Source organism: Hordeum vulgare, chromosome 7H (genome assembly GCF_904849725.1).
Source record: "Hordeum vulgare subsp. vulgare chromosome 7H, MorexV3_pseudomolecules_assembly, whole genome shotgun sequence".
NCBI classification, from domain to species: Eukaryota; Viridiplantae; Streptophyta; class Magnoliopsida; order Poales; family Poaceae; genus Hordeum; species Hordeum vulgare.
Window position 1 is genome coordinate 596,663,763 of NC_058524.1, and position 15,708 is coordinate 596,679,470.

The 15,708-nt window shown below is 48.8% G+C and overlaps 1 protein-coding gene across 2 annotated transcripts; it reads right to left on the minus strand.

Annotated features, from left to right (window-relative positions):
* Positions 1-9,052: 9,052 nt before the first annotated feature.
* LOC123411095 (protein REVEILLE 6-like) lies at positions 9,053-14,510 on the minus strand. 2 transcript variants are annotated; one of them, XM_045104022.1, is made up of 9 exons: positions 14,078-14,510; positions 13,226-13,283; positions 12,843-12,966; positions 12,585-12,740; positions 12,398-12,502; positions 12,065-12,174; positions 11,300-11,359; positions 9,581-9,675; positions 9,053-9,498 (listed from the first exon to the last, which is right to left on the minus strand). In XM_045104022.1, exons 1-9 carry the CDS (start codon positions 14,335-14,337, stop codon positions 9,483-9,485), a joined length of 984 nt encoding a protein of 327 aa, XP_044959957.1. In that variant the 5' UTR covers positions 14,338-14,510; the 3' UTR covers positions 9,053-9,482. The 2 variants fall into 2 exon arrangements, with proteins under 2 accessions (XP_044959957.1, XP_044959956.1); XM_045104021.1 differs by having other exon boundaries at positions 12,585-12,749; positions 14,078-14,508.
* Between the last annotated feature and the right edge of the window lie 1,198 nt (positions 14,511-15,708).

The window sequence follows — 15,708 nt, forward strand, 5'->3', positions numbered from 1 at the left end:
CTAATGGGTGTAAAGAAATAGTACGCCCCTCTACTAAAGTGGGTTGAAAGGCATGTATGCCTAATCTATGCACAGTAGGTGCTCTATTTAACAGTACACGATGTCCCCGCATAACTTCTTGAAGTATTTCCCATACAATGGGTTCCTTTTCCCAAATTTTCCTTTTAGCAATCCTGACATCCCCCATGGGGGCGGTGAAGGGAAAGCTCCCATTGGTAGAAAAAAAAAACCACAACCCCTTGGGGTTATCCTGCCTTACTTCAATTTTGACCCTATCCCCCATCAGTATTCGTATAGAACTAGACCGGATCTTTCCTGAAATATAGCCTAGGATGATGGTGTCATTCTCTAGCCGAACGCGGAACATTCCATTGGGTAGGGCTTCCGTAACTAAACCTTCAAAAGTAACTTTTGCTTCTCTCGGGGTTTTCTTTTCTCTCCTATTTTTTCTGTCATATTTTTTTGGTACTTCATGGTTGAATGAATCAAAAAAAAGACCTAAAGTTAACGATTTATCAATCGGTAGTGTTGCTCCAATACCTAACCAAAGAGCTCCTATAGTACCGATTAAAAAAAGGTCGTTGCTACTGGGCGGCGAAATAGATTTTGGAATTTATTGACATTCTCTAGAAAAGGTACGGTCAATAAGCCTGTTGGCACATAAACCATTAAGAGAACGCCCAATAACTTATTGGGTACCGTACGGAGTATTTGAAACACGGGAAAGAAGTACCACTCGGGTAATATTTCCAAAGGAGTTGCAAACAGGTCTGCCGGTTCACCAATCATTGATGGCTCGAGAACCGCTAAACCTACATTACATGCAATAGTACCTAGAATTACTACTGGGAAAATATATAAAATATCGTTGGGCCATGCGGGTTCCCCGTAATAATTATTTCCCATCCCTTTAGCTAATTTAGCTCTTAATACATGATCATTTAAGTCTGGTTTCTTTGTTATTGGGATAGGTGAACTCTTTAGGATCCATCCCCCAAAGGAACCGGACATGAGAATTTATCATCATCCGGCTCGAGCAAGAGTGAAAGAAATAAGACCGCGGAAGATCCTTAATAGAATTAAGGTATATAATGACTCAATGACTCTGGACAAAAAAAGCTTTATCGGATTCTCTTTTCCAAAGTTGCACCTACCACTACTCATTGAAAATAATCCTATTCTTATGGGTAAATGCTCAATATCCAAGTGGGCTTACAAATTTTATCATGATCAATTGCTTTGTGGATTGTCTCGTGTCTCTTGATTACTAGAGTTGGATCTGACCATTGCCCTCTTGTGTTGGATACTGGAGAGGGGGTGCCAAATAAATCTAGAATCTTAAGATTTGAGAAAGCTTGGCTGAAGGTTGCAGGTTTCAAGGAGCTGCGCTAATCTAACGGCTTGTCGAGCATTTGACAAACTCACACCATCCATTTCAAATGGGATTTGTCCCGGTACACACATACATTCTACCCATATGAGCATTTTCGAGAGATTGAACCGGCATATCTTCTTGAGATTTACGAAGCAACCGTAGACGCCTCGTCGTCGACGGAAACGTCTCCTTCCGTCAAAAACGTATCGTCAGAAATCCTGAAATAAATCCAGAAATATTACAAACACGAGAACTTGAACCCTCAGGGACTGGGATACCACTGTTTCTCTAACCATGTAATCACAAATTGATTTGTGAGAATGTTGTTTTAGTAAATCACTTTTTTCTTGACAAAAAGGTCAGAAAGAATGCTAGCGACGTGCATCGATTCTGGTTGTGTTGCGTGTACTTCTCATATGGGTCTGGCTGAGAACAAATAGACCCGAAACCACTATCTGAACATTATTTGGTTGCCCACATATAGGTTAGTTACATGAGGAAAGTAAGTTTGATCCTTTTTTGTTGGCCGCATTGCATTAGACGCACATAGAACGCATTGTTTGATTGTAACGTGCATAAGGTATACTCACGACTTTTTACTAGTGGTGACTTTACCATACACGATCTTAACAGTTTCACCCCTAGCTACGAAACAAATTACGATTCATCCTAACTACTATCAAATGACATACACATTATTAAGAGTCGTATGGCTGAATGGGGAAAGTTCATCATCCATTGTCTTCCTCTTCTACTTTTGTTGTTGCTTCTTCTTCTGCTGCTCCTCTTGTTATTGTTCTTTTTATTCTTCAGATCCTTATGTGGTCTCTGTTATTCCGCATTGCATGTGCCCACTCCATCATTTTGGTCTTTCAGACTTCGTTGTCAAATGCCTCCAAATGATGGCCAACAAGGTCAACACCGTCAAGCGCCACATCTTCCTCCTCTGGCACAAGTTCATCACAACCTCATTGCAGGATCCAGTTATGCAAAATGCAACATGCAAGAACAAGCTTATCCTGAGTAGGGTAAGGGTGGAATGGCTTCTAATCCAGGATCTTGAACCTGTTCTTCAGAGCTCCAAATGCCCTCTCAATAATTACTCTAAGACCGGAGTGTTTGAGATTGAACAACTCTTGTGGAGTTCTAGAATAGTTTCCACCAGAGAACTCAATCAGATAGTACCTGGTTTTCCTGAAGGGTGAAAGAACACCTGGCCGACATGCATAGTCATTATCTCCTAGGTAGAACTTGCCATCAGGGATGTCGATGCGATCAGGACGACTCATGTTGTCACTGAGTATGTTAGCATCATGTGCTGACCCTTCTCAGCCAGCTAACACGTATGTGAACTTCAAATCGAAGTCAACATCAACAAGCACATTCTGGCTTGTGTAGTGTTTCCTCCCCCTGTGTGCTGCAGATTGTGACCTCGGCACTCTAGTAGTGACATGAGTTCTCTGATGGAATGGAAATACAAGATTGTGTTAAGTTCTCACCTTGAACAATCCAAGCATATCAAGCCATGAACTACATACTGTCAGTGCTCGCCTTGAAGTATGGATACCATCTCACTAGTAGTAAACAAGCTTTACGTTTGGATTATAGTCCCGGTTTTCTCTTGACCGGGACTAATGTGACCATTAGCCCCGACTCGTGAGGAATGCTTTTAGTCCCGGTTTATTAGTAACCTCTAGTCCCGGTTTGTCGGTGTTTACTCACAACATAAGCCATGGGTAGGCTAAAGATGATGGGAATCGAAGTGGCACCGGAGGGCGCTGGGAACGAGGATGGTACAAGCATGGAACGCACGATGTACCCAGGTTCAGGGCTCTCCGTAGAGATAACACCCATAATCCTGCCGGAGTGTATGATGTATGAATGGGACTACAAAGTGCTCCTGGAGCTGTATTGCGGAGGAGGAAGAAGGAGCTGTCGGCTCGCGTCTACCTCTCCTATGTGGTGGGTGGGTGTGTGCTGAGTTGACCAACCTCTGCATGGACGGGGACCGGGGGATTTTATAGACGAACCCACGGACCTACAATATGGATAAAGGGTACAAGAGTGGGACCCGGCTGGCAGCCTCGCCGGCTGGCCAGGGGGCCCACGAGGTCTTGTCTTGTTACTGATGGGGCCCGCCGGCTGCGAGGTCCCCTCTTGCTGTGGGACCCGTCAGCTAGCCAATAAGGCTCTCGCGTAAGGTTGACGCAGGACACGTGTGGTACGTCCGGCATCGTCTAGCGAGGATCGTCATGGGCAGGCAGTACGTCCGTCTCCACTGTTCCCACGCAGAGTGCAGTAAGGAGTGGGAGTTTGACGGGCCGATAGTGTGCAGGGTGATGGATCGGAGCCGGAGGAGGTCAGCGGTGTGGCCGCCGACACTTGTACCTGCCGTGCACCCCGATCTAGTACATTTGTTGACGCGTAGCCACCTTTAACCATAGGGACTCGCCATGACCTACGGTCTGATGTGACTTGTGCTCCCTAGCCGGCTAGTCGCTTGACTAGCCGGCCTGGGTACGGCCGCCTCGCCCCTAGCCGGACGGCTTGGCCTAGACGGCCAGGGGGAGGTAGCCGTCCCGCCTCTAACCGACAGGTGCTTCCTGACCGGCCATAGAGTTGGTCGTCTCGCCCCCAGCCGGTATGTACTTCCTAGCCGGCTAGGGGGACTTGGTCTTTATAGAATGGTTCTTGTTGTTCCTTCTTGGTTGAAGGCAAAGGAGTAGGCTCGATGAGCCTACCCCGGGGTTATCCCCCCGACAGTAGTCCCCGAAGCTGGGGAGGCCCGCCGCTTTGGAGCGGGCGGCCTCGCCAGCTTAAGTTGTTTGTTGTTGAGCTCCTGACGCCGCCTGCGGCACGGGACGCCGGCTGGCTTCCAAGCGACGCCTCGGCTTCGTCGTAGGTCGCTTAAATCGCGCCACGTGCCAGGCCCATCCTGACGTAATGATGGTTTGTTTTGTTTGACGGGACGGGGCCTGAGCCCTGGGTCCCGCCACAACGCCCCCTCGGCCTCCGCACGGAGGATCCTCTGCGGATTTACTCCGCGATGGTTGGGATTCGGGAGTCGTAAAAGCCTCCGCCATAATCGGAGGTAATGGGACCGGTGCGCACCGGATCCCCTCCAAACAATCCTTCGTGGGGTTTAAATGGGGCGCGAGGGTACCGTGGAGGCTATTCGCCCCCTTCTTGCCCCGCACTTGCGCTTCCTCCCTCCCTGAGCCCAGAGAGAGAGACTCGTCTTCTTCTTCGTCTTCGCCGCCACGCAGACCATCGTCGTCCCTTCAAGTTCTCGCCGCTCGCCGCCATGTCGAGCAGCTCTTCCAAGAAGGGCGAGCACAATGGTGCCTGACTCGGCAGCGACATCTGCGCCGAGCACATCGACGCGCTCCGCCATCGCCGAATGCTGCCCCCAGCCTCCCTTGTGACCGTGCGGATCCCGGGAGCCGAGAATGCTCCGAAGCCGCAGGAGGGAGAGGTAGTCGTGTTCGATGAACACTTCTACCGAGGCTTCGGGCTCCCGGTGAGCACCTTCTTCAACAATTTCCTCATCTTCTTCGACTTACAGCCGCACCATCTGGCGCCAAAAGCCATCCTTCAGCTCGCCTCGTTCGTCGTCGTGTGCGGGGGGGTCCTGGGGATCGAGCCCTGCCTCGACCTCTGGCAGAGCTTGTTCTTTTTCAAGCAGCAGTCCAAGAAGATCGACAAGGCCGAGGTGGAGAAGCTTGATGGCCCTCGTCCGATGACCCCGTGCGGCGCGGCACTGGTGCACCACCGGATGAAGTGTGGCTTCCCCTAGATGCCGCTCCAAGACTCCATCAAGCAGTGGCAGAGGGGCTTCTTCTACATGAAGAATGCCATCCCACCCGCGACGCCATCAACATGCCCCCCTTCGCCATCGAGCCTCCTATGGCAAAGAAGAACTCGCAGGCCAAGTACCCCCGGCCGGTTCCCGAGGTAGCACAGATTGGCGTCTACCTCAACAGCCTGAAGGCTCGCGGCCTCTTGGGCCGTGACCTGCTTACCACCATGATGACCCGCAGGATCGTGCCGCTACAGAGGCGGCCTCATCTGATATGTCAGATAAGCAGGCGGCACGATCCTTGCCGGCTCTCCACCAAGAATTTCCACCCTGGAGCGATGGCGAAGAACGTGAACCAGATCTCCTCCGCCAACATGGATGAAGGAGGAGACTGGGCGTGGGGGCTGGTCCCTTATGATAGGAACCATCCTCCCCCAATGGTAAGAGTCCTCGTGGATCTGGTATTTGCTTTGTGTTTTGAAACTGTTGTTTCTTCCTGTTTAGCCGGCTGCCAACTGTTTTTGTATCAGCTGTTTGGGAAGCTGCAAGAGCTCACCCCGCCGGCTCCAGATGTGGAGACATCAGACCCCTCGTAGATTGAAGACGAGGGGATGATCGATCCGCGAGGCGCCGTCTCGGAGGAGGCGCTGGAGTCGGAAGGCTCCGAGCCGTATGGTGAGCAGCTGAGGCCTCCCCTTGTTGACTGGACGGATGATGACGAGACGCCACCATATTCATATGATGCAGCCTTCGGGGAGGATGCCGAAGAGGTGGAGGAAGTCACCAGCCCTCCAATGACCTGAGGCCGCCGCCATGCTGGCGAGACGCCCGCGCCTGGCGAGGCAACCAAGAACAAGGGCAATGGTGCCACCACCTCCAAGCCGGCCTCCAAACGCGCCGTGTCTGGACCTCCAGCCGGAGGGCGAGCACGCGACGCCAAGAAGCGTCGACCGACGCCCTCAGGAAGCAGGTGCCCGTCGTGGCGGGGTAAGTATCCTTCGTTGTTCTCATTTAGTTTGGTCGAGGGAGAATGGGTTCCTCAAATCATGCCTTGCAGGGAGGCAGAAGACGTGGAGGAAGAAACTGCCTCCGCCGTCGAACGGGACGGCTCGGCAGCAGCTCACGCTGCCCCGAAGGCTCTTGACGATCAATCCGCCCTTCGCTGGGAAGTGGCGGCGAAGAATATGGCCGCGGGCCAATCTCAGCCCAGCCGAGCTGAGAAGCCCAGGGAGAAGCATACGAAGGCTACGCGTGCTCGCGTGGAGGAGCCAGCTAGCGAGGCGGCCCCGAGGCGCACCCAGAGGGCCGAGGTGCCCAAGCCGTCCGAGCCGGACGCCTCCGCGCCTGTGGACCTCGAAGTGACCCCCGACACGCCGGAGGCTGAGGCGACGGTCGATGCGCCGGAGATGAACCTGGAGGCGCCGGAGATGGCCAAGGATGCGCCGGATGCGGCCGATCCTCCCCCTACTGCCGAGACGACGCCGGCTGGGGCATCGATGGAGCCGGCCACCAGCCAGCCACCTGAGGCCGGCGCCATCATCGTGACCAACCGTGGCCCGGCCGCTCCAGGAGCCGGCTCCAGCCCTGGGAGCCGACCCATGAAGACTTGGCGCGTGGCCAACACCGTGGTCAGGTTGGTCGTGCTCCGGCGTGGTCAATAACCTCTCCGAGTTGGTTTAGCGATTGCTAAGGCGCGACGTCCTCACACGTTCGTAGTCGGATCGTCAAAGTCTACTCCAGCAAAAACGATAACCACCATCTCATCGAAAGATAGGGACAACTTTGCCTCTATCATGACCCGACGCGCACGTTTCCCCCCTCACAGTGGCGGCACAAGTGTCGTCCGTGAAGGGGGGACACACCCCGGAGCGCCGCGACACGCGTCTATGCATGGCACATCACTTTTAGACATGCATGAGGACCCACGCAGTGTTCGGTAGCATAGCTACCCCCGGAAGCCATCCGACCAGAGTACTGCTAGCCTCGTTGACCCAAAGATCTATGCTTTGACTTTCATCGGACGGGCTTTGACCATGCACTCTTCCACCTGGTTGCGATAGGCCAGCCCATAGGAACATCCCTGAACACCGTCTGGTCCCAACCCGCCACTAGATTTCCTCCATCTTGACCCGACGCGCACGTTTCTCCCCTCAAAGCGACGGCGGCAGTGTCGTCCATGAAGGGGGGACACACCCCGGAGCATCACGACGAGCATCTACGCATGACACATCACTTTCAGACATGCACGAGGACTCAGTGCGAGATTATCATAAAAATATTTAAAAGTTGTCCAAATCTATGAAAGTATCAATTACTTGTGATTTTTACCAAGTACAAGGACCTATATGCAAAAGTACACGAGGTTACATTTTAACATACTCAAAAGTGAAAACAAACCAGATATTCATAATCTATGAAAAATTATGCCCCAAATCCATATATCATTTATGTATGTTTAAGTTTATACAAATTTGATTTAAATTAATCAAATCTAGAGTCTAAAAAATGTAAAAAAAAAAATGATTATATGCCGACGGGGCGTCAGCATAGATTTGCCACGTGGATTTTGATGAATAAAAAATGTAATAGATATGCCGCCGGCTGCCGTCATGACCTTCGGCATAGTTTTAAAGGCGGCAACCTGTCGTCTCGGCCTTGGTCGGCAGGATCACCGATGTGCCGACGACGTAGATATGCTGACGACCCCCATCGGCATAGATGGAGATGCGCCGACGATCCCCGCAGGCATAGATGAAGGTATGCCAACGGTTTTACTATGCCTACGGTCTTCGCCTGGTCGTCGGCATACCGCCACATATGTCAACAGGGGTCGTCGGCATAGAAAAAATCGTCGGCAGCAAGAATTATTCTGGTAGTGCATTGGACAGGAGGTGGCATGCCGCTCTAGTGGGCAGCCAATGACGACGGCGGTTAGGGGCGCGGACGGGAGAGCGACCAGCGTAAATGGTTAATGCCTTAACGGGATCGATGGCGGCGGCATGGGTCGGTGGGTGCAGCCGGCCGATTTGTGGCGAAGACGCCGGGGAACTCAACAGAAGGATTGACAGTGCATGTGTGATGGTGGTCGCCGGGCAAGCCCAGGCTAGCGCGGTGGGGTCTTCATTTGCTCTGTTTCATCAAGTTTGATGAAAACTCGCATGTTTTTGGATCATGTAGTAGTTTTTTACTCCCTCCATTCCTAAATATTTATTTTTTTAAAGATTTTATTATGAATTATATACGGATGTATATAAATATAATTTACAAATAAATATAATTTACAATGTAGATTTATTTATTTTGCTTTGTATGTAGTTCATAGTTGAATCTCTAAAAGGACAAATATTAAGGAACGAGGGAATACTTTTTCCTGCATGTGTTGTATGAAGAGCTTTGTGGACCTCGGTTCAGGCTCCACATCAATGAAATGGGAGCCAAGGAGCTCTCCATGTTGATCTATAAAAAAAAAAAGACGAGGCCATCCAGGATTAGCCCTTTGCCATTTTAGTATTAGAAAGAACAGCTGCCGGCAATTCCTGAAATTAAACATTTCAAAGCAAATCTCATCCCATCTCAAACAAACACCAGCAACAAGAAAGCATCTACACTGCACCTGTTCTGATACAGCGAGTTCCAAGGCGGAGAACAAACATACAGATTTCAGGGTGCCACCAGAACTGAACAGACCAAGCTACAGATTTCAGGATGCACCCGAACTCAGCAGACAGAAAATCAAAGCATCAAACACCAAAATAGCACACAGGTGACACACAGGTGGAACTTCCACATGAGCACGCCATGGATGAAGCTCAAACACTTTATGATCAACAATAGAAGCACAAGTTTTGAAAGTCACAGCATGTCAAGGCAGATGCACATTTCAGAACTCACATTGCATAGCATCAGGGTGCACATCATTACATCGTAGTGGAGAATACACCCAGCTGGATTATTCAGCTTATTTATTTGCCTTGGTCGAATACTCGCAGTATCTCAAACGTCTACACAGTAACACATATGTACATCCACAAGCACATACATACCGATGTATACATACAAGAACCATCTTTCTCTATGCCCAACCCTAGGGAAAAGAATTGCTTGAGCACACAAAACTGGCTATCTACACCAACTTGATAAGCAACACTAGCCTAGGGTTAGAGCATCATCTCGGAAGCTGTACAGATGTCACTGCCCCAGCCAACATCCATAAATAGGCAGACTAGACGTCGACAGGACCAGTACAGGGAGAACACAAGCGTCTCTCGGAAACAACCGAAGCTTCCGTGGCGAATGGCTGATGCTCGCTCATTCACTTGTCACCCTGGAAATGTAAATGGTCTCAGTTGAGATGCAGTACATTTTAGCCCACAGCATATAAACATGGAAAGAGTCCGAATTCTTACATCGATGGGAGATGGCTACTCTGGGAACCAAGATTGTCCATGCCCTCAGGCTTATTTTCGTCTCCACCAGAACCATACGACGAGAGCAACTGCCTCTGCAATCAAAAAGGGTAAATCGGTCGGGTTTTCAGAACAATACATTGGAAGAAATCAAGCGATGAACTAATTTGCATAGTTTTGTGAAAAATACATGCAATGCCACTTATCAACATGATTAATGCTCCCTCCATTCCAAAATATTTGAAGTTCTAGGTTTGTCCTAAGTGACCTTTTTAAGTTTGACCAACCCTACAGAGAAATATATCAACAACTACAATGCCAAATTAGTTTTATTAGATTTACCATAAAATATAATTTTCATAATATATACATTTGATGTTGTGGATATTAGTACATTTTTATATAAACTTGGTCAAACTTGAGAAGTTCAACTTAGGATGAACTTAGAACTTCAAACATTTTGGAACGGAGGGGTATGTACCAGGGTTATCTTTGAAGATCACAAAATTGCATGGCAAACCGAACATTTTATATGGCAAATTACCTATCGCGAGCATGGCAAATTACGTATCACGACCACGGCAAATTAGGCATCATGACCATGGCAAATTACGTATCACAATCGGAAATGCTAAAAATCTGATGTCAGATTTTGAAGCATGGCAAACCGAACATTTTATAGGCCAAATTACGTATCGCGAGTATGGCAAATTACGTATCACGACCATGGCAATTCCCTTCAGCAAGCATGGCAAATCCTGGTAAAAAAAACTGAACATGCCAGGATTTGCCACACTTGCTGAAGGAAATTGTTAGACTGACGACATGTAATTTGCCATAAAAAATGTTTGATTTGCCATCTTTAAAAATCTGACACCAGATTTGTAGCGGGGTCCAAAGATAAACACTGGCAGTCCATAAAATTAACTAGTTCACCATTTGAATTTTTCCCTACCACAAACATGGAACAGATGTTTTTAAGCCGTCAATATATGGTCCCATATCAATGATATAAAGTTGTAGCGACCCTTCAGACAAAGTTGTAGCCCTGGTAATATGCTGGCTGAGCAGGTGCACAAGGGAAGAGAAGGGCGCGAGAGGTTAATAAAGCAGGAGCATGTGTCTTTACCCAAGAACTGTGTGGGAGGGAGAGAGAGCAGAATGCACCTTCTCCTGTGTAAGTCAGAGAGGGAGGGGTTGGGCTGGGCTGAGCTTTGCATGACCTTCCGTTCTTTTCTTTTTTTCATTTTGTGCTATAAGGCTAAGATATTTTGCGCCTTTTTTCTGTGTTTGCAGCGACTTACTTTGCTACTGGCTCTGAGTTAGTCTGCAGTCACACTCAGTGATGTGATCTAATTTGCTGCCATACAGCACAAGTGTCATAAAGTTATGAAGGAGTTGGGTCGCCACAAAATGCATTACACATTTAAAACCTTCAACAAGATTTCAGCCCACTGTGCACTGGCAAGGACCGATGGCTTTGAAATCAGAATACCTAAGAGGGGGGGGGGGGTCAATTTACGTTACTGCTGTGAAGCATAAAGTGGAATTTTAGGAAGTCCTACGAATCTGAGGTAACCCGACAGTGATGAAACTATCTGAAAACACTACTAACATTGTAATCATTGCACTCGAGTATGGTTTGGTCAAGCACAACGACAGTATGGAAAGAGCATTAGAACATCAATGTAAGGCGAGGAAAGAAGAAACGAAACTTACATGTGCCTCAAATTCTGGGTTAATCAAGTTCACAGATAGATTTCGCATCAGCAGTAGCACCTGTAGGTTAGTCAATTCAACAGATCAATATTAATTGGAAGTGGACCGGAAAAGCTTGTGTGAAAAAAAATAATACAAATAAGCATACGCATGAACTACAAGTCGTGAATGGATAACGATGAAATGCAGTACATGAGGAAATTTTAAAAGAAAAACTAGATGGAATGAGAGCATCGGGACTAAGGACTGCTTATTAAATGCAAAAGTAGGTGATCCTTCTTGGTACTCCACCTATCTCACACACTACTACAAGATTTACAAACTCTAAAAAACATTGTAACTTCTAATAACAGTTGCTAGATAAGAGAATTATGACTAAACATTCAGAAACAATCTCTCCTAGATTTAAATAAAAAGACACGATTATTATAGTCCACTTTGGGAGTCAGCAAACATTTATACACGAAAACTATTGCCAATACTACAGCCTGTACTGAAAATGGAGCGGCAATTAGGCATAGAAACGTGCAGGGGTTAATTGTACTAAAATAGGTCAAGTCTGCCACTCGGCCCTCAGACGGATCAAAGAAGAGTGGGGAACCTCTCGCTGGTTTTTGGAATTCGACATCAGGAAGTGTTTTCACACCATCGACCGACATCGATTCATCTCAATCTTGAAGGAAGAGATCGACGATTCCAAAGCTAATATAATTTTGAAACAGCAATACTGTTCTAATAAAACAGTAGTCCTTACAGCATACATACCGTTTCCACATCAATCGGATCCATCGCCTTTAACCTCTGCAAATGCCCACTTGTATCTGGATCGAATACGCTTCCAAGGAAGTTGTATACTTGGGAAAAATCTGGCATAGCTGCAGATGCAAGCAGGGAGCAGCAGACGTAAGAATGCAGCAAGTAATAGACTCAGTCTCACAGAGATATCTCTAGCGATAAATGCCCTCTAGCTTAAGATATTATTTCAGCAAGAAAAATATATCGCGCATGGCATAGTAGGTTAAGAACTAAGCTGTTGGCCAAAATAAAAGTTGCGAGGATGGATTTGCACAGTGAATGCTGCATTAAGATCGAACTTACCGCGAGGCAGCACATTTTCTTGTTCAACTGCTTCAGAGGTTGGCCACGTTCCAGATTGGCTCTCTATACTGCTAGAGCAGTTATTTGTTGCAACAGCACTTGTAACTGTCAAATATGTGAACTTTCAGTGCTTACTTTATAAGGTGCTAGTCTTCAATGGGTATTATGACAATAGTGAATAACAGACCTTGTGTAGGTTGAACAAGAGCATTGTCCCAGGAAGGCACCAGGGCATTTGCATTTGTGTTTGGGACAACCGCAGATGTGTCCATAGACATAATAACACCATCTTGATCCCTCGGAGGAGGGAGAGGAGGTTGTTGTGATAAAACAGCTTGGGATGCTACAGGGGCTAAACAAAGTTTAGTTAGCATAATCGCTGAACTGCTGAAGTATAAACAGTTCGTGCCGGAGACTAGAAAGTAGAAACATGGACAGTAAGTACCAGTTTTAGAGGCCTTCTGTGGATATGGATGTGCTGCCTTACGCTTTGGCCGAGGCGGTGGTAAATGTTCACCTGTACCGTTCTTTTGAACCTTCAAAAAGTATTTTTGTGCATGGCTCCTTATCTGTTACAGAAATGCGCGGTGTTGCAAGAAGGTTCAGCACACCGATTTTCTTTATGATATTGTGATTTGTAAACAAAACAATCATGCAAAATTTTCAATCAGACTGAACGTGTTTCACTTGTAACTTTAAGTGCACCAAAAGTTGAATGATGCCTATATAATGTTTGGTACACTAAAAACCTAGACCACCACTGGTCGAATTTTGTTCAATTAGCATTTGCGAAGGACTTGTAGGTGCTGAGATAGCCACGAACTATACCTGTATCACAGTTTTCGAGCCAACAAATGCTTCTATCTTTTTCCAATCACGGTCAAACCTATAATAACAGACAAAAAGAAAAGAGGTGAATCCCTTTATAGTAATACTGCCAGTTACATACTCGCAAACTATAACTAATATACATGTAGCTGAATCCCTTATCAAAATCACAAATTTTTTTGCTCTCTTCCCAGCTGCAGATACACACCATGTACTCCAATAAAAAACCAAAAGTAGACAATTGTGGTGTTACCGTGTTACAACGTTACTCCCCCTGTCCCAAAATAATTGTCTCGACTTTGTACTAGCTCTAGTACAAATTTGTACTAAGCTTAAGACACTTATTTTGGGACGGAGGGAGTACATGTGAGTTAAACATAAATCCCGTCTCTCTTCTTTTTCCAAGTGCAATATAACCTCCCCGACGTCTCGGAACAAACATCCAATAGAACACATGTGCCTTTTGTGAGAGTATGTGCACGCCCTCTGCTGCCCCTGAACCAAGCCCCGTATACTTATACAGTAGCACATTTGAGCTAGAAAACGAGCCAAAAATGGAAGGCTACATGAACAACCCAAAATGCTAAGCGGGTATGGCAGTGCCTGGGGCCAGCAAGCAAAACCAATTAGCAATCGACACGCTCCATCCAATCCAAGGTAGTATAGAGATTGTAAAGCGGAAAAAGAATCACGTTTTTGTGGAGCGGACGCGCGGACCAAATCTAAATCTAAAAACAGAAATAAAAAAAATCACATTCCGTGGAGCGGATCCCCGACCGACACCACGATCAGTCGCCGAAATCAGACGAAGACGAACCAATTAGAAGACGTAGTAGAATGGGGGGGACTCACAGCTGCAGCGCCTCGAGGAACTTGTCGTGCTCGGGCTCGGTCCAGCTCTCCCTGGACTTGGTGATGGTGTAGGGCTTCCTGACCTTCATCCTGGCCTCCTCCGCCGCCGCCGCGTCCGCCGGCACGGCCATCGGCGGCCCCGCGGCCAGCTGCTGCTCCTTCCCCTTCCCCTTCCCCCCTCCTCCGCCGTCCCCGCCGCCTCCCCCCACGGCAGCAACCGCGGCCTCCAGCGGCTTGGGCGTCGTGCTCATCGACACCATCCGACGACTGAACGAACGAACGAACGAACGCCTGTGGTAGCTGCGCTGCGCTGCGGTGGCTAGGGTTTCCGCCTCCTTTCTCCCTCCCTCCCTCTCTCTCTCTCTGCGGCGCGCGTGCGTGTGGGTGTGGCTCGGCTGCTTGGGGAACGGACGATGTGGTCTCTCTCTGGCAGGCTCGTCGGGTCGGGTCACCCATTTCCTTTTGTTTCTGGTGTGTCTGCGGTCGGGTCGTTAGACGTCTCTGGGGCCTTCCGCCCGCCTCCGGTCAGCCGTGGCCACAAGCGTGGTCGGCCGGATTGGTCGAGGCACGATGCGATTCGCGCCGACCCGCGCGATCGCGAGCCACGTGTACCACTGCGTCAGCCTTTTTCTTTTCCTTTTTTTTTTTTGCAAGGGACGGCCGCGTTTCTCGTTCGTACAAAGAGAATCTCTCACGTCCGGGGACGCAGCATCTCCCATCGGATTCTCTCACGTCCGTCCATCCATCAATGCGCGTTGGTGGCCGTCGGATTGCATCAACGCCACGGCAGCGTCAAGCGTGCGACAAGTTCGATGCTGCGTCGTTGCAGCCCGGTCGGAGCTCCAACGCACCACGACCAACGACGTCCGGCGATGCTTCCGACGGCCCACCGTTGCTCCATTGCATCTCCGGCGGTGCTCCCGACAGCTTCAAGACGACATCGCTCGAGCTGCAGCGCCCCTCGTCGGCTCCTCGTAGCGGTCACCGTCATAGCGCTGGCGAGGTGGCGACGCTCCGACGCAGCTCCGGGAGGCCGCTGCATCGGCGCTCTTATGCAACTTCAGGCGCTCTCCCGGAACACCGACGACGCATCACCGTCATATTTTTCAACATCGGAAGCGGTAAGGCGGTGCCCAGGAAAGCTACGGGTCGACGCCGGTGCTACTAGTCATTGGCTGCTGGAGTGTGACAGGCCGGAGGAGCATGGATGCGTGGAATGTGAGCTCGCCGTCGGGTGCTGCAGAAGCCACCCCGTGGGCTGCTCCGACAAGAGGCATGGCAATGAGAGCGGGCGAAGCCTCAAGACAGAGGTAGGAGACGTAGTAGAATTGGACTTGGCTCGGATAGGGAAAGAGATAAGGTAGGCATCGAGCTACAAAAAGGGATAAGGTAGGCAGCATGGGTGCGTGAACCTATGATGCGTTGCGTGCGAAAGACACAGTTGATCATTTATTTATAAATGTTTTCCCAAATTAAACGTCGCTAATTTAGCACATAGTAAACCCCTAAAATCATCCTCATATCGTATGTTTGGACTCTATGTGAGCCTTTAAATACAACGTATATGTGTCTATTCGGGCATGTTGCATCAGCTGGGCATCCGGGTTAATTACCTCCATCTCATCGACGCC